General features: G+C 35.0%; 2 protein-coding genes and 1 long non-coding RNA gene across 12 annotated transcripts in view; 2 read left to right on the forward strand and 1 right to left on the reverse strand.

The window, feature by feature from the left end:
• The window catches only part of LOC126925679 (alpha-mannosidase 2), a 167,931-nt gene extending 163,011 nt beyond the window's left edge, over positions 1-4,920 (forward strand). For all 7 annotated transcript variants that reach the window (XM_050741478.1, XM_050741480.1, XM_050741484.1 and 4 more), the window contains one exon: positions 34-4,920. In XM_050741478.1, coding sequence (XP_050597435.1) covers positions 34-2,176 — 2,143 coding nt within the window. In that variant the 3' untranslated portion in view covers positions 2,177-4,920. The remainder of the gene's footprint in view (positions 1-33) is intronic.
• On the reverse strand, positions 4,572-7,856 carry LOC126925706 (uncharacterized). Of its 2 annotated transcripts, XR_007714075.1 has the most exons (4): positions 7,708-7,856; positions 6,114-7,597; positions 5,856-5,932; positions 4,572-5,777 (listed from the first exon to the last, which is right to left on the reverse strand). It is a non-coding gene; the product is annotated as an uncharacterized LOC126925706 (long non-coding RNA). The 2 variants fall into 2 exon arrangements; XR_007714074.1 differs by having other exon boundaries at positions 4,572-5,932.
• Positions 7,857-10,580: 2,724 nt separating this feature from the next.
• The window catches only part of LOC126925677 (rho GTPase-activating protein 100F), a 64,295-nt gene continuing 56,850 nt past the window's right edge, over positions 10,581-18,025 (forward strand). The window contains exons 1-2 of one of the 3 annotated variants that reach the window (XM_050741474.1): positions 10,583-11,017; positions 12,539-17,950. The gene's annotated coding sequence lies outside the window, so the exon portion shown is untranslated. Of the gene's footprint in view, positions 11,018-12,538; positions 17,951-18,025 lie in introns of all 3 variants that reach the window. The other 2 variants (XM_050741475.1, XM_050741473.1) reach the window with 2 other exon arrangements.

The raw sequence follows: 18,025 nt of genomic DNA on the forward strand, positions 1-18,025 counted from the left end.
TATTTACTAGCTCCATATTCTACTCTATTTCAGATACGACCATGCTATCGAGTGGGACCAACAGTACACCAACTATAAAATCCTAATGGACTACATTAACAGTAGAAAAGAAGAGTACAATGCAGAAATTGTGTTCGGTACGCCTAAAGACTACTTCCGTGAGATCAGAAAACGAATCGAGGAGTTCCCAACATTGAAGGGCGACTTCTTCGTATACTCCGACATCTTCAGCGAGGGCAGACCAGCCTATTGGAGTGGCTACTTCACTACGAGGCCGTACATGAAAATTTTGGACCGTGAGTTGGAAGCTAATCTCCGATCAGCTGAGATCCTCTACACCATAGCTCTAAACGTGGCTAAACAATCTGGCAAAGACTTCATGCTGTATGAGACTTACTTCGAGAAACTGGTGAAAGCCAGGAGAAATTTAGGTCTCTTCCAACATCACGATGCCATCACTGGTACCTCCAAGTCTTTCGTCATGAAGGACTATGCTCTAAAACTGTTCGAATCTATTTCAGACACGACCAGTCTCCAGAGTTTCGCCATTCAGTCCTTAGCTGGAAGCGCCAGCAAGCCTAATTCTGTGTATGTTTTGGCTGAGTCGGATAGAGACAGCTACGAAAAGCTACCAAAAAAGATACCCATTGGTATCAATGGTCAGGAAACTAAGAAGATAGTCCTATTCAACCCTCTGGCTCAGCCCAGGCAGGAGGTGATCAGTCTCAAAGTCACTTCCTACAAAATTAGGGTTCTGGATACACAGAAGAACCCTATTCCGTATCAGATAGCTCCTGTGATGAACGCCACGAGCATTACTCACGATGTTTATGTTTTGTTATTTGTGGTTGAACTGAAACCTTTATCCATAGCCACGTATCATCTTCAGCAGGTAGATAAAGTGCCCATGGAGGCTATTTCCACAGTGTATTGCAGCAGATGTGGGAAGGACAACGTATTTCCTATCAAACCCATGCAAGTAGGCGACGTTCAGTTGGAAAACCAAAGGATGAAACTGCTGTTCGATGGTCAGACCGGGTTCCTGAAGAGGGTGACCAAAAAGGCGACTGGTAAGATCATGCAATGCGCCATTCAGTTCGCTGCCTATCCGTCTGCACAGTTCCACAGTGGGGCCTATTTGTTCATGCCTGATCCTAATCTTCGAGACATCGATAAGGACGTTCTTGAAGCGTACACCCCTCATCAAAAGATCTACATCGTTAGTGGAAGCCTGAGTTCGAGGCTGACAGTCGAGTATGGAAAGTTGTTGAGCCACCATGTGGCCATTTATCACAGAGACGACGGACTAGGCGAGGCTATCTATCTGAGAAATATTGTGGACTTTGAAACTCCGCCAAAGAACCGTGAAACAGAAATGTTCATGCGTCTACAAACTGATATCCTGAATGGTGACCCTCCAGAGTTTTATACAGACCTAAACGGTCACCAGATGATCAAAAGGACGAAGATAGAGAGAATTGGCATCGAAGGTAACTACTTTCCCATCACCACTATGGCCTACATAGAAGACACCAATCACAGACTTACTCTGTTGGTGAATCACTGCCAAGGAGCAGCCAGTTATCAGCCAGGCTGGCTAGAAGTGATGTTAGACAGGAGAACGCTATACGATGACTCCAGAGGAATGGGTGAAGGTCTTCTGGACAATCGTAGAACTGTCATCAAGCACTGGCTACTGCTAGAAGACATCACCGGGGAAAAGGACAAGTACTCCAAGCCTTCTCTCTTTGCCAATCATCTAAGCAATGCTCTCAACTATCCTGTGAACATTTTCGTAGTAGATGGTACAGAAGGTGACATAGCGATGGCACCAGAGGTTAGGCTACTAAGTCAAAGTTTCCCCTGTGATCTGCATCTGTTAAATTTGAGGACCAATCACGATCAAAAGCTGCCACACTTCCCTGTGAATAGTGCCCTGATGGTGCTCCATAGACAAGGTTATAGTTGCTCTGTGGGAGTGGATGTGGCCATGAAACACTGTCCATTGACTGAGAAAATTGGTCAAGGGACTTCGTTCTTCAAACTAGCGAATCTTAATGTAACCAAGACTTCGCTAACCGGCACCAAGACGAAGCAGAGGCTAAAGGACGGCCTCCAGGGGGTGAGTCTACAGCCCATGGAGGTGGAAACATTCAACGTAAATTTCGTCCAATGATCGTAAGCCCAGCAGAAGCGTTTGCCTGCCTTCTCAACAGGACACTGCCCTGGCAGATGCTACCTCTTCGGGTCTTCGTGCAATCCACTGGAATCAGAGAGGGGAATTGCCCTACAGATGGCGCTGGGACCGTGTTCTTCTTGCCCCATTTGTTACCTTGTATTCCATGGTCAATTCAGTGTACATACTTAGACGCCACGGTGATGTTGACTGTGTCAGCATCAGTGTACATACACACACCAGGCCATCACACTGTGCTCCATTCTCTACCTTTTAGTTGAGTTTCTAATTAGGCAGGCAGGGACAGGAAGAGAGAGTCCACATAAGAAGAGAAATTATACATGCTCGCTGTGTCCTCTGACTTCACGTTAGATTCACAAGGTTTCCTATGCTCCTCAAATCATCTTACACGACTGTAGGAACATGTAGGAGTCAGAAATCATTTCTGAAGCCCGGTCTCCGTCGCTAAAACCATTCAAACGTTTCTACACCAGTCAATTTTTACTCCCAGGTACTTTAAAGGGACTACCGGGCGAGGCCTGGCTTCAGAAGCATGCCAAAACAAACTGACGACACAATCAAACGATCAAAGTGCATTACAGACTAGTAATCTGTACAAAGGTAGAGATTCAGCTCGCGCGAGGCGCATGGGAATAGTGTGGATTATGGTGAACAGGGTGCTCCACTTAGCTTATGCGTTTGAATAACTTTATGATTGAGATTATTTTTGAGAATGGATAGTTTGTTGATGGAAATTAATCAAAAAAAGATTCTTATACCTTCAATTTCACAATTGATCAAATTTCATAATTGATTAAAAAGACCCAGATGTCAAAATGGTGAATTGAAACAATTTTGTGGGAAGTGTTAATTCTGATTCTTTAACAATATAATGGTTGTTGGAAAGCTCCTTTTTAATTTTTTTTAAATATAGAAAGTAAGGAAAAGTTTACAAGTAAACTAATATAAATTCTCATAAATCTTCTAAATATTCTAAGTTCCTCTAAGAACTAGTAAGTTAATTCGCTTAGGACAATAAAGTTTGCCCCATAAATCAGATGATTTGTAGAATACACGTCAAATGTTTTAGCTAAATGGACTCACCGTGTGAAATACTATAAATAATATATTATATTGTACATATCAAAACTGGACTTAACCTTAGACCGTATATTGTGATAGCGTGAGATATATAATATAAATGGTATACACCTATTTTCATATGCAAAACGTTAAACGGTAAGACTCTCTCTTCCTTCTCCAGACAGAGTGATGAAAGAAAATGAAATCAATCGCCAGAGACCACTGGTGACTTCCAACGCTCTTCCAATTCTAGCGGGGACATGATTTAGTTGAGCCTGAAGGCTGGAAAGTACCTATTTTTTACTTTTGCTAAGCGAATCCGGTTGGAGAGACGAAAAGGTTCGATCAGGCGTCCGCTGTACGACAGACTCGTGTAAATATTAGACTAATTAGCAAGAGAGGAAGCGTCGTACGGGTTCCACGCGAATTTTTACAACCAAACCCTTCATTGAAGTACGCTTCTTGGTCAGAGAAGAGGTTAGGTTTCAATTTCTCGTGACCAGCTTATTTCAACAACTCATTGAGCCTAGAGTGGCTTATATAAATATTTGTTATACGATTGTTATGGTGTTTTTAATTTTATCTATTGAATATTTGTCATTTTTATAAATTTTATCAATGGCTCTTTCTTGAAATTAGGGATATCTAAATAAAGTATCAGGAAAAAATATACAAAATAAATTTTTCAATTTATATATATTACATTTTTTAATTAGTTATTATTTTATTCGTAAGTTTTGGAGAAGATATATGCTAGGAAAAATTTCACTGACGATTCTACTGCTGGGAATTTTATTCCTCTTCTAGTAATATTTTGCAAGGGGACTCCAACGCAGATGATGCATTTGTGTGCATCTGTAATTAAGCTCAGGTTGTTGACCTCCTAGTTTTCTAATCCAAGTACTCGGTGAATTTTATGATATGAACAAGTAAATCGTTGGTGATGTGATTAATAGCATGTCCTGGTAATGGAGAAACTATAGGGACAGAGATAAAAAATACACTCTAGTTCCTTTTAACTTTAGTTCTATTCGTTATTTTTATTGATTTAACTATGCTTTACACTAAGAAAATATAAATTAGTGTATAATATTTTGTAACAAGAAAAATTGAAGTACAATTATTTTTAAGATTTTTGAAGTACAAGTAATAGAAAATCCTATAATCTGAAAAGTCTCGTATGTGAAGGCACTAGTATCAATCTTCGAAGAAGAAAACACTAGTTACTGGCTAAGGGACAACCTGTCTCCAAGTGGGCCAACTGAAGAAAGTAAAATATCAAGATGGTTGTTGAACACGTCACCACCAAGAGATTCGCGTTGGAACACCGGAGAATTAGATTAAAGAAAAAAAACGATCGCCGGAGATCCGTGACTGTCCTTGTAACGATATTGTAATATACTACGTGTTTGTGCTGTCTCTAGAGAAGAAAGATCTATATTAAAGATGGTATATGTATACATACGTGTACGTGTGCACACGGCACGCACGTGTGTAGTACACGTATATAGAGATATATTTGCAAATCGCTGGGACCACTCGCAAGAATAGCTACTTGCGAGCTGTCCAGCTGGATGAGGACAATTACACACCACGATATTCCTTATGTTATGATGTAATATTATATTTATTGAATAAAGATAGTAACTGACGTATTTTAATTAAGAGCGTCGAGATGGATTCTTCCTATCTTCTCCTACATCTATATTATATTTGAAATATAATCTCTCATCACTTCATTTTTTTATATTCATTATATTACACTTTAATGACTCTATTGTTGCTACAGTTTATCGTTTGCTTATATGTACTGCCAAGTTTAACGCAGACTTCAACATTCTTCCAATATCAGCATACGTAATAATAAATAAAATTGTAAATTTAACTAGACACAAAACCAGAGGTTCGCGTCTAAAGATTTCATTTATGAAATACTGTGTTCAGATTTATTATACCAAGTAGTAGTATTGATCTTTGACCATAAGCAATATTCCAAGTTAAACTAGACAAAAGGTTGAACCAAAATCGGGAGATTTTATTTACAAGATATTGCATCTCCACAAATGAAGCATAAATCTGTTATAGCAAGTAGATCTGATCCTTGGTAAGAAGACATTAAATTTAAACTAAACAGGTGGTAGGCCCAGGAGGATCTAAGAACAATAAATCCGTACTGAGGAACCTCATATCTTAAGAGGATTTTATTTATGAAATATTATGTGCCCAGATGAAGCACAGACTTGTTATATCAATTCAACTTCTTGAGCTATTTCAGTGACGCTCATTCCCAGCGAGAAGACAAAAATGCGCTTTGAAGTAACATCATCTGAGTGGTAAATTTGTAGGCAACGCATGATAGTAAATCAATGAAGCGACGCCTCGTCGTCGAGTATCTAGGCTAAGCTTTAATCGATACGATTCCTTGACATAATTCTCATTAATGAGAGTACAAGATACCAGCTGATGCGCTGATAAACGCTACAATGCCAATTTCTTATCCGCCGTGATTCGTGAGACGCTGAGAACGCGGTTAAAGGGTCATCAGCATGAAATAGAATATTCATTTGCACTTCTCCTAAGAAGCTTAGAAGATCACCTTAATTCCAGGAACTTCAGAATGCTATTTAGAAGGCCTGAGCTTAGCCACAGGGACTCTCCAATATAAGATAACATCTACAAAGAAATTGGACAAAGATAATTATCTTCATATTTTATTTATATACTAGATAGGCTCACTGTTGTTATAAATTTATTATAGATTTATCATATTACTAAATGGATAGACTAAGTATGCTGTTAAATACAACATTTAATATAAGACAATTGTAATAAAATCTCAAAGAATGATACTTACCTCAATGATAACAGTGATTTAATTTTCGTGGGTTTTCTTTTTCATAATTTAAGATACCTGTCAAAAACTTCAAAATGTATTAATGTGTCACATGTTTTGGTAACAAAGAAAGGCAACTTTGAAGTGAAGAGATTCTTCCTACACTGAAAGAGTAATAGGTCTCAGTTCCATGTTATTTACTCAACAAGTAAAAGTAGTAATAGACAGTATTCTGACTATCCAAATCTAAGTTAGATGTAATAAATGAAGAAAAAATAGATGGCAAGAAATTAGAGTGGAAGAAATTATCTTCATCTCACTCCATTCAAATTCACTGAAGAAGAAATAAATAAATAGGAAGAAATTAGAGTGGAAGAAATTATCTTCTTTGTGCTATTCTATTCAAATCCACATTTAGATGGCAGACTTGAAATGTAGAGAAGTTTACGAATATATTTAAACAGTGGCTGCAGATAGCTTAAACTTCGTTTGAACGTGAGAATGGCTCGCAATGACTGAGATAAGTCTCGAAGGGAGGAGAAAACTAATACGTAAACGACAGTCGCGGAGCTCGACCACTCGAAGAACTAACAACGTATTTCCGTCATTAATTAAGGATGTCAGGGGGATATTCAGTACTGTGAAAAGGCCGCGGAGAGAAAAATAAGTGGACGTTACGAGTGTCAGCTCCACGGTTGTGTTTAACGAAGCCCCAGATGGAAACTCCGGTAAAAAGGAAATCGAACCGATTGTAATTAAAAGTTGTATAACGAGAAGGGTCGTCTCTTAGCTCTTGCCAGCCTCGAATTTTCTTCGTTGCCTGTTCAAGATACCTCTAAAACCCTTCGATAATTATATTTTTCATGCTAAATGTACAAGAAATATTTATATGTAAAATATTTTTTAAATAATTTTGTGAGTTTAATCAACAATTGGAATTTTTAGAATTTCGTACTGTTCCTCTAATATCTTTAAACTCAGATTTTTATGATAAATGGACTCAAAAGAAAAGGGCAAAATATGTTCGAAATATTTTAATTTTATGCGTTTAACTAATTTTTGGATATTTAGAATTTTCATACTTTTCCTTCAGTTTTGTAACATTTCTATCGAAACGAATCCCAAATAAGATACGTAGAAAAATATGTTTTAAATATTCTAATCTTGTTGATTTAACTAAAACTGAACATTTGTAATAAATTCACTAGTGAAATAGATGGAGTAAATGTGGCCCATGAAGTGTTGTTCTTTGAGTGACTACTGTATGGAAAAAAACCTGTCTGAATGCAGGAATGCGCTTCATTTGAGAGCATTTACGTGGTTGGCCTAGTTCTCAGCTCTTTGTACCGATATTACATTCAAGTTTCACGAGCTACACGAAAATAAGTTGTTGTCTCGGTCACAAGCAGCATTGTTAAAGCCCAACCAACGATCCACTCGATGGTCTCTGGCCGTCATGAAATATTCCATTTTCCTTCTTTCAGTCTGGATCAATGACGACATTGCTGAACTGTTATTTTAAGCTGTTTCAAAGTACCTGCACACTCTATTAAAACTTCACACTTCAACATCAGTCCATCCTAATCTATTTCTCACTCGTAAACTTTGTACTTACTAAATTTCGTCACACACAATTTCGTCATTTTATTTGGGCTCTGTTTGTCACAAAAACTTAAATTTGAGAAAGTCAAAGGAAACGGTTAAACATTTCATCATGTAACTATTTTCATTCATAGAACAGTCATAAAGCGATACCACTATAATAATTATCCAGTAGCAAATAAAAATGTCCCTAGAAAATACTAGAAATTATATCTCCAGATAAAAAGTTGCGATAAAGCGTCCATCTTCTATCAAATTAAAGACACTGCGGGCTAAACTTATTTTCTGGAAGACAAGGCGTCTGAAATTCCCATTTCTGTTTTGGGGCTATCAAACTAGAGGCAAACTCCGGCACAAGCTTTTTCCCAAGCTCGACAATGGCCCAGTGAAATAAAGACACGAAGGGCTTTAATAACAGAGACCAGCCAGGGGAGGCAGACAAATAGCCGGCTTTTCCTTTGTGTCGTGAAAAAGGCGTCCAACCTCTCTCTCCCTCTCTGTTGGTCTCGAAAGATACCAGAAATTTCGTGTCCAGGACCCGAAGTGCGTCGTTAATTTGTATGGAAATACAAGGCGGATTATAAACCACAGGCTGGCTTCCTTAGGATATCGTCTTGGGGCAAATTATTCTGCGGAGAGCCGGTGGATTATGACGAAAATCATTTTTTAAGGGCCGCTTCAACGATATTGCCTCGTGTGAAGTACAGGGTGTTCCAGTAACCATGGTACATTCGGTAAAGCAGCGGTTCCACGTGAGAAAACAAATTTAAAATGTAAAATAAAGTTTTCTCATCCAAAGCCACGTTTTCATCCGCTTGAAAACTAAGCGCCCTATGAAAAACTTTTATTCTAACTTTCGGTTTATCTTTACGTAGAACAAGCTCCTGGAAATTATTTAGCTTTCTCCAGTTCAGAATTGGCTAGGTTTAAGTATATTTGACAAATTTTCAAATTTCATTTTCTTGAAAATAGAGCGTCCCATGAAAAACTGTTATTCTACATTTTCGATTTATTTCCATACGTAAAATAACTTCTTGTCAATTATTTATTTTTATTCTATATTATCGACTTATTGTTTCACGCAGAATTTCCGCCTCAACGTTTGCGCCATAATTATGGAGCACCCTGTACAGGTGCACGCTGCTGGAACGTTCTTTAATGAAACGTAAAACCGAGGCTTTAAGGTAGACATTCTTATTAGATAAGACACGATCCCTTAACCTTTAAGCGCTTAAATTTAAGGTTCTACAGCATTGGTTATTGTAAAATTCGCTTTCAACTAATTGCTGACTTACGTGCTCTGGGAAAAATTATTTCGCTGTTTTTATCTCGGAATAATTTCTAAAGAGATTATAAATTTTTCTTGACCTGTTTACCAGAAGTTTGTTTCCTGTTCCTAGCCAGGGGCAAGCTTGGTCAGCGAAACGAGTTCGAAGGAACAGATAAACTCTGATCGAGTTGCATTCAAGAGCTGATTCGATAATTTAGAAAGCGAGGGATACAGAAGTGCTTTGTTGGGAGTGAACTTAAAATAGGACTCAAAATGAAATATACCTTCTATCTTTCAATTTAAAGCTAAAGAAATATATTACTTTGAAATGAGATATAGTGTTGCTTATCAAAAATGAAAGTAACTTTTATGAGCAAATATACATTTAGCAAACTGTCGGTAAGGAAAGACAGAAACTATTACCGATAATCGTCAATCGATAAAAGTGCGCTAGAGATATTGGTAAAGTAGGTTACTAAATCAATCGATATATGTATCAACCGAGATCATCATTGAGAAAATTTATAAAGGAAAACATACTATCACTGCCATCTCTTCATCTTTTATGGTACTTGACCGTAGAAGAATTTAGAATACAGTAAAACTATAACTTAAATAATCTTTATGATTATTTCTATTCAGCTTTATAATAAAACGAAAAAGTAATTTAAAATATGTTCGTTGATTTATAAAAGACAATTAATATAACATTTTATTACAATAATAAAATTTAATTTAGATGTTAAATTAATCAATAATAAACAGTAAGTGAAATGCTCTTTGATAATGATATAATTTCGAACTTTGTAAGAAAGATCACAAGTACCTAATATATTTGAAAATATAAAATTAGATACGCTCTAATTAATCACTCAACTAATACTTACTTTACGATTATGTTCTTTGTCAAGTCTCTTTGTAAAAATTGCTGTATCACGTTATTAAAAATCCGAAACACATGTTATAACTTCTAATTGATTCCTGACATTTGAATGCCTAACCCTAAATGTGTTAACACCTCACTGTGTTACGTGGCGTTCTCTACCGGTCGATACTGTAAAATAAAGTTATATCATAAACGGAGCATATAATACACTTAGCACTCAATGTATCTTTCTGTTCATGTCATTTTGCGAGGGAAACGATACGCAAAAAGTGAAAGAAAAGTTATTCTATCGTGAATTGTGATGGACGTTTGAATTTTAATCTGGAAGTAATTACAAATCTTGTTAAATATATAGCTTAGTGATTAATTAATTAAGTATATAGCTTAGCCTAGTTTTGTTAGGTATATAGCTTTTCCAATTTTGACTATTTAATTTTATTCTTTTAGTTAAAAGTTTTATTAAATCACTAATATAAGAAATCGATCAGCGAAAATTAAGAATATTTTACCATTTTATTGAAAAAGGATCGAATTTCCATTTAATTTCATTTGATTCATCGAATGCTCAAAATTTACCAAAACAGATTCATTTAAGTTAAGTTCCAATAAATTTATTTAAACATGTTTGGATAAAAGTTATGAAAATGACCAAAATATAACTAATCTTTTTGGTAAATTTTGAACACTAAGTGGATTAAATTGTAAAGATAGAATTTAGAAAATGTTTTATTATCTTTCCAAAAACGAAGTCACTAAATCATTTAAATCATTTTCAAAGTGATTCGGTACTTGAGAGCTCTTTCAAGAATTGAAACAAATTCAGAATTCTCAATTTGATGCATCCACCTATATCTGAGATGATTCAAATTTTTGCGCCATTGCAAACTAAGCAATCCTCCAATCGCTTCAAAGCATTTAATTGCTTTCAGTCGTTATACGACCGCGCACGCGACAGTTTCGTGTTGAGTATGATAAAATTTGTGTGATTTTTCGTAAAATGTTAAAAAATATACGTGATTGAAAAGGAGTGATTTGTAAAAAGTGTTGGCGATATGGAGAAGCCTTGGACTCTGAAGAAAGTAAAAGGCATAGCTTGGATGGAATTGCCGCCATGAAGAACATCATTGCGCAGTGTGAATACGTCAAGATTTACATGTGAATACGATGGTAAGTACCTTCCAATTTTATAATTAATTATAATTAAATGTTCGTGTTGATCATTTACAAATGTAACTCCGAAGATAAAAGATTATTTCAATGCATACATATTATGAAAAATATTGAGGTAACATAAGTATACAATTTAAGGTTAGACAATTCATATTGCATAGCGTTGTGAGGCGCGAAAATTTTATTTGAATTGAATGAACAAAACTATATAATTATTTATGGATTATAATATAAATTGATAAACATATTCAGTGTAAATAAATTATTTAATTCTATAATTAGATTTAGATATACGTATAAGAAATTTATTGCTTTATTAAGTCATTTGAGTTATTAATTGTCAAATATGGATTTGAATTTTTTAATTTTTTATTTTTATATATTATGTAATACTGTACAGAAAAGGTTATGTAAAATTTTTAAATAAATGTATATGTTGTTTAAAATTATTAAAATAATAAGTAGGCATAGAAATAAGTCTCAGTTACTATTGAAATAGGAAACATGTATTTATGTGACATTGTAATAAATACGACTTAAGATTTTTAAAGAAATTTTCTTAAATCTTTAATATAGTAATCAATACTTTGTTTTTTATAATTAATGTATGAAAACCATTTCATACAAATGTTCCAACATTTAATTGGATATTTGTTATTATGAAAAATGAAAAAGAAAATGCAGTAAAAAAAGAAAATAAGGATATCTTAAACATTCTACATAAAAGAAAAGATTCATTAACCTAAGTAACTCTGTTAGAATTCAAACTGTATTTCTCTCCAGTGCAAGCATCGCACATCTTAATTATTCTTCATCATTCCATTCTACTCAAACCAGAAGCTCAAAGAACATAGTGCATTCTATTTATTTGCTATCTATTTAGTTCAATAATCAAAACATAAGATTAGTATCTCAAATCAATCGTGTATCCTCTGGCTACAGAAAGTATAGGCAGACCATCATATTTATTATAGCATTTACAGTCTAATTAATTAAGTCTAGGTGTATTAAATTACATGTTCTTTAGTAGTACTTTCATATGACTACTAAAATTTGATACTATGAAAATGAAATGTGCAGAACCTGATAAAAGAAAACATTTCATTGGAACAATACCTTTTGTAGGCATTGTACAATTTGTCTGTGGAATAATTCACAAAGATATTTAGATTTCTGTTTGTTCTCATTAAAGTCCTAAAGTGGATTTCCCAACATTTGGTACTCTGATATATAAAAAAAAAACAATGTCTTACTTTCTGTCAAGTACTTTACAATATTCTTAAGGAACTGGAAATCTTGATTCGTTAACTCATGCTCATAGAAAAATACAGAATGTTCCAGTAATCACAAGTAGACTGCTATTTACCAGCTATTGAATAACTTTCAAGGAAACACTTTCCCCGATGAGACTGTAGACTTTAAATGATTGTACATAAAAATCTAACGAACTAAGACTGAATTCTTCAAAGAATATTACTCAGGATTCAGAACAAAATAAAAATATATTCTCTTTTGTAGATTAAAATACATCTAATAGGGGATCTCCTGTATAATTTCTAATAGAAGATTTCTAATTTAATTGGTCTAAGGAGTTTTATCAGACCTGTCTCAGTGAAGCTGAATGAAAGCAAATAGGAAGTTGAATACCAGAGCAACCTAAGACTCTGACCAGGCAGAATCAACGTGGTTACGTGGTTCGAACGGCGAGAGCCGGTTAAAGAAGTGTGTTCTGATGAATGAACGAATGGATAAATGTCAGAGCGCCGGTAGGGGCGGTAAAAGAAGAGACGGACTTGCGCCCCTGCAGGTCCGAAGTCTGTTGGAGGGGGCGAAGAGGACGTAGGATGTAGAAGGGTGAGGGGTCGTTGGGTTAATTGCACCGCATCACAGAACGTAGTATTTCGTAGTACGTGATGGTGGGGATGTAATGCGTCCTCGATCGTCCTCGTCCTCGTCGACGGCGTCGTCGTCGCCGTCGTTATTCGTATGTAAGCTGCACGCTCGCCTGGATCGACGTATGCGTATCAGGGCCGTATCCACACAGGTGTTCCATTCGAAAAGGATTACTAAAGGGAATATTCAATTTTCTGTTCAACTTTGGTGTAACCTCGTTACTTTAAGCCTCTACTAGTATAGTGATTATAAAATTAATTTCAAAACAACTTTATTTCTTCTTTTTTGATATAAAAGAAAGTTACTTGAATCTTCTATTGATTAATAGTGAGCATAATAATTTGTATAAAAATTGTATTTCTATTTTCCAATTTTTATTAATTAATGCAAATGAAAGTTAAGTCATCAAATGTAGGACAAATTATCACAGTCATCCATGATGCAATAGTGTCAGTTGAGGGTTAATAATGTTATTACACTAGAATTACCTATCTATCAAAATAACTGGAATCAGGTTTTTTGTTTTTCCAATAGAACACTATAAGGGAGGAACATAAGTTACATTCTCTGTCTTTTACAGAGGAACAGTTTTAAGATTCAGCATATTGTTAATCAATCTCATATTATCAAAAATATGTTTCTACTATAGTTTCCAATTATTAGAAATAGATAAATATTTTTGGTGTTATTGATATTTTAGTTTTATTCGGATAGAAACATTTATTTTGGATATATTACATTAATTCCAATCAACTATCTGGAACATATTAAAGAGCTTGTTAGTTTTAGTGTTAATAACAAAATTAATTCAAAGTAAATAGATAGGAAAGAATACATCTAATAGATAAAATAAACTAATTAGAGATGGCTTCATAATAATTGAAACTTATGAAATTCTATTTATATATTAGAATTTATGTCTTTTCACTTTTCTTTAGATGACGATAATAAGGTGTTAATGGATTTGGAAGTTTTAGGGTGTACCATGGAGTGAGAGTTTCTGAAAATATCGACGGACTTAATCTGACGAATCCACGGGCAATTTAATCGCGTATAAAGTTTAAAATAACTTCTATACTTGAGTGTCTTGGAGATTTCTGAAGGAACCTGTAATCTTGATGAATTTAAGGAGCTGGCAATTTTCGCGAAGCTAATTCTGCTCTTGAGGGAAGCACAACTTTTGCTCCATTTCGTCAGTCTTAAACAAACACTTATAGAAATTGTTTTATTTCTTTCTTAGTTAATTTATATTAGATTAATTGAAATAATTTGTTTTAGAACATTTGAAGATTACAAGGGAAAACACATGTCTTCATTGTATCATGGTAATGCTATAGTTTCATTGATCTTGATGTTATTCAGTGATTAAAAGGATATACTTTGATATAATATAATTAAAGATAGGAAAAACCCAATTAGTCTAAAGGTATAACTGATTAAATATATCAAGTCCATAAAGATTTATGAAAAAATTAACTTACCATAATACTTTTGAGAAATCAATATATTTGATGATCTCACTCATAACCAATTTTAATAAAAATACAAATTTGGTAATATATGTGAATTGTTAACAAGATATGAGATATTAAAATAGCTCTCATATGAAAAACAAAAAATATGACTTATCACAGCTTTCCCCTGTAGTTTTCTTTTATTAGAGGTGTCGCATTTAGGAAATGAATTTAACAGTGCCATATCAGACATTGGCGGAGCTCCGAGTCGCCAAATGGACGATAATACGAACCAATCGGCAGGACGTACTTGATGAACGTAATAATCGATCGGTTGAGACGTTTGACACACTTTTCCAGCCAGACAACGATTAATTTTCGTCGATGCAAATCTGTACTAAGTGATGTGGCGAAGGCGTTTTCGTGAAAATGGCACAGGTGCACTGAAACTCTGTATTGTAATAAATAATCGATACCATTCATTGTCTCTGATGTGGCTATGGTTCAGATTAGAGAAACACCTTTTCAACATATTGGGATTCTAGAGGAAAATATCTTCTTCTTTGATATTTTCTACGGTACATTCAAGTGAGTCAATTAATACTTTCCAGGCAAAAATTATTTCAAAGTACCAAGATACTCAGAGAGAAAAATCGATTTCTACAACACAATGAATACAATTTCATTCTGAATACTAGCAATATCAAGCCAAAAGTCACGCTAGAGCTGCAAAATACTTTAAATTTCAAAAGATCCTATATATTATATTATATATAGACAAATTGAAAATTTGCATAATTTTATGTACAATCAGGGCGAAGAGGAGAATTGATACGGTGTTGTTAGCTCGTGTGCGTGACGTGGAAAGCACACGCGAGCACACGCTCACGCTGCTCGCGTGTCAACTACCGTAACCCTCGAGTACATCGGGGGTTTCACGATGGACGGGGTCGCGGCTGAGAGGAAGGGGCTGAAAAAAGGTGTGAATGCCGGATGGCATTCATTCAAATGCCGTCCAATCACAGCATCGTACTCCAGGTCGAGTAGCAGGGCCGGCATGCATCGGGAATTATTAAGTCCTCGCGATTCCCTGTTGCGTTAACGAGCCAAATTAACTCAAACCGAGAAGAAAAACCGTCTGCGAGATAAACTGGATAAATATTGTATTAATTATTGCTGCATTGCGTATGTTGTTAGCCAGACGAAGTGGCTAAAAAGTTCTAAAAAGAAGCTCTATCCTTATAAAATAGAAATTGAAGACTATTTTAAAGATTGGTTTGGAAAAAGGATGAGCAAATTTGGAGTAAGAAGGATTGTATTTGAGCGATATTTCAACAAATCAAATAAAACAGAAACTGGAATAGAAAGTCGTGGCATGAAATCAAGTAGATCTGCTAATTTCCTATGGATCAATTTTGTATAGTTAATTGCATTTTAATTTTTGTTGCATGGTACAAATTGGTTTAGAAGTGTAAATAAAGCAATGGACAGTATGTCGAATTAGGTATTAGTTAAAATAAGGATATTTCTGATAAAATATAAACAAAAAGCAGAGCCAAAAATATGTGGCTATATTTGAATAGCAAAGTTACATTATTACATCGAAGAAGATAAGAATAAGGTACCATTTAACTTTCACTGAATCAATCTCTTTGAACTTTTACCAGTTTTACTTAAAATAACTCTTCTATATGGAATAAAAGCTTCTATGAATAAATAGAATAAAGATATAATCTTTCCTAGATTCTGCAGTTTCAGTTAGACGCCGCTCTGAAATTTATGAATCAAATAGAGAGGATCCGGCTCGACTCGCCGAGGCAACGTCTTTCTGCCGAGTGTTTTTGACACGAGGCGGTCTCTCCAATCGATCCAGGCTAGAATAGCCGAACCGGAAGTGGGACGTTTAGGCTCGATGGGAATGACAACGAAGAGAGAGCGACTTAACTTTGGATCACGACGGGGCCCTCTCGCTGTGAATCACTCGAACGAATTTCCTCGATAAGATAGCTAGCTCTCCTTCCAGCCGCCTATTCTTCCATGCGAGAATTACTTTCGTTCAACGAAGGAGAGGCGATTCTTCTACTTAAGAATTAATTGAAAGGGAAACGAATCGTCGACGTTGATCGAACGGGGATCTAGAAGACATCAGCTTCTTCCATGAACCATCCTGTTTCATCTCTTTCATAAGTTATTAAATAGATAAAAAAGAAGAACGTCAAGAGAAATTGCTATTATAATTTTGGTAAATTAATTTACGGTTATGTGTATTTAATTTGTCAGAATACTAGTAGGATTGTTCATACTTAAGATGTGACCAAAATATTGGCTTCATACGTACTCACGTAATTGTTTTCGTGGTATAAGTTCGAAAGAAGAATTTCTTCTTTTGAAGAGATGTAACGGATTCTGTGAGAAAAATTAAATGATACTTATACTTTTGTTCAATTCTGCGATACTGCAACTGCACAGAATTTTTTAAACGTTATCTTAAAGAACTGAATATTTAAATCATGAAAATAAGTAAAAATATAGAAATTTAAAGGTTGAAATATTTAATCTTATTAATATCTTCAGATCTACTGAACGAAAGTCGATTAGCCTTGATATTTCCAAAAGGACTGCTATAATCTCGAATATAATTAATTTTTGTAAAGAAATTCTAATTTAATCTAACGATGAAAAAGTGTTTCATTTAATTTTAATTTAATAATTGAAGATTACTGTGAATTAATATTAAAAGAACAATAAGAGAAGATAAATTCTCTCTAGCAAAGAGAATCTTATTAATTCCACTTAATATTTTTAAATAGATTTCAAGTATCAATTTGGACAGTAACTCACTAGACCACAATTGGTGTGGTTAGAGGCATCAATGAAGCAGGATGAAGGTAGATCCCGTTTCACGTTCAGGTTTTCTGGTGTCTACGGTTGAAACTGATATACTCTGAGCTGAAAGACAAGTAACTTTCATCGATCTTGTTCGGTGATCCCGTCATCCCCCAGTGGCGAGGATCTCCCTCTCGTTTTTGCGTTTAATTGCTCGTCACGACGACGAGCGTCGAACCCGAATAAATTTGAAAGCTGTTCACGGGGAATTTTATTGAACGTCCGGCAGAAACTCTGCGACGATTCTCACCGTTATTAACGTATCCATTCTGGCCGCGTTTTACTCTCAAACTATAAGGAAATTAAGCAGCTGTTTCACTGAAATGGAAGAAAATATGTTGCAATCTGATAGAACAATTTCCATCTCAACTAATATAACGTCAGAATAATTTTCATCCGAATCATTCTTTCTGTTAAAAAAATTAATTTTCTAGAAAGAAGATTGTGACGAAGTTTAACTAAGTGTTACATCTCTTGGAGGTCACATTTTAGGAGAAATATTATTGTTATTGAGATATATATTGTTGAAATTGAATATTAATTATAAATTATTATTATATAAATTTATAGATAATTATAGATCAAGAAGAGACTTGTGTAATACGATGAAAATTTTGTTTAAAACGTTGAACTGTGCATCGAATAGAGATTAAAGTTATTCTTCTGTTTTTTGGAAAGGGGGAAAACGTAGGCAAAGGTAATTTTCGTTATGAGCTGCTCAGTCGTCGTGGCTGGCACTAACCACTAGATTCCTCTTCATGTTAAGGTTCTG

Source organism: Bombus affinis, chromosome 16, assembly GCF_024516045.1.
Source record: "Bombus affinis isolate iyBomAffi1 chromosome 16, iyBomAffi1.2, whole genome shotgun sequence".
Classification (NCBI taxonomy): domain Eukaryota; kingdom Metazoa; phylum Arthropoda; class Insecta; order Hymenoptera; family Apidae; genus Bombus; species Bombus affinis.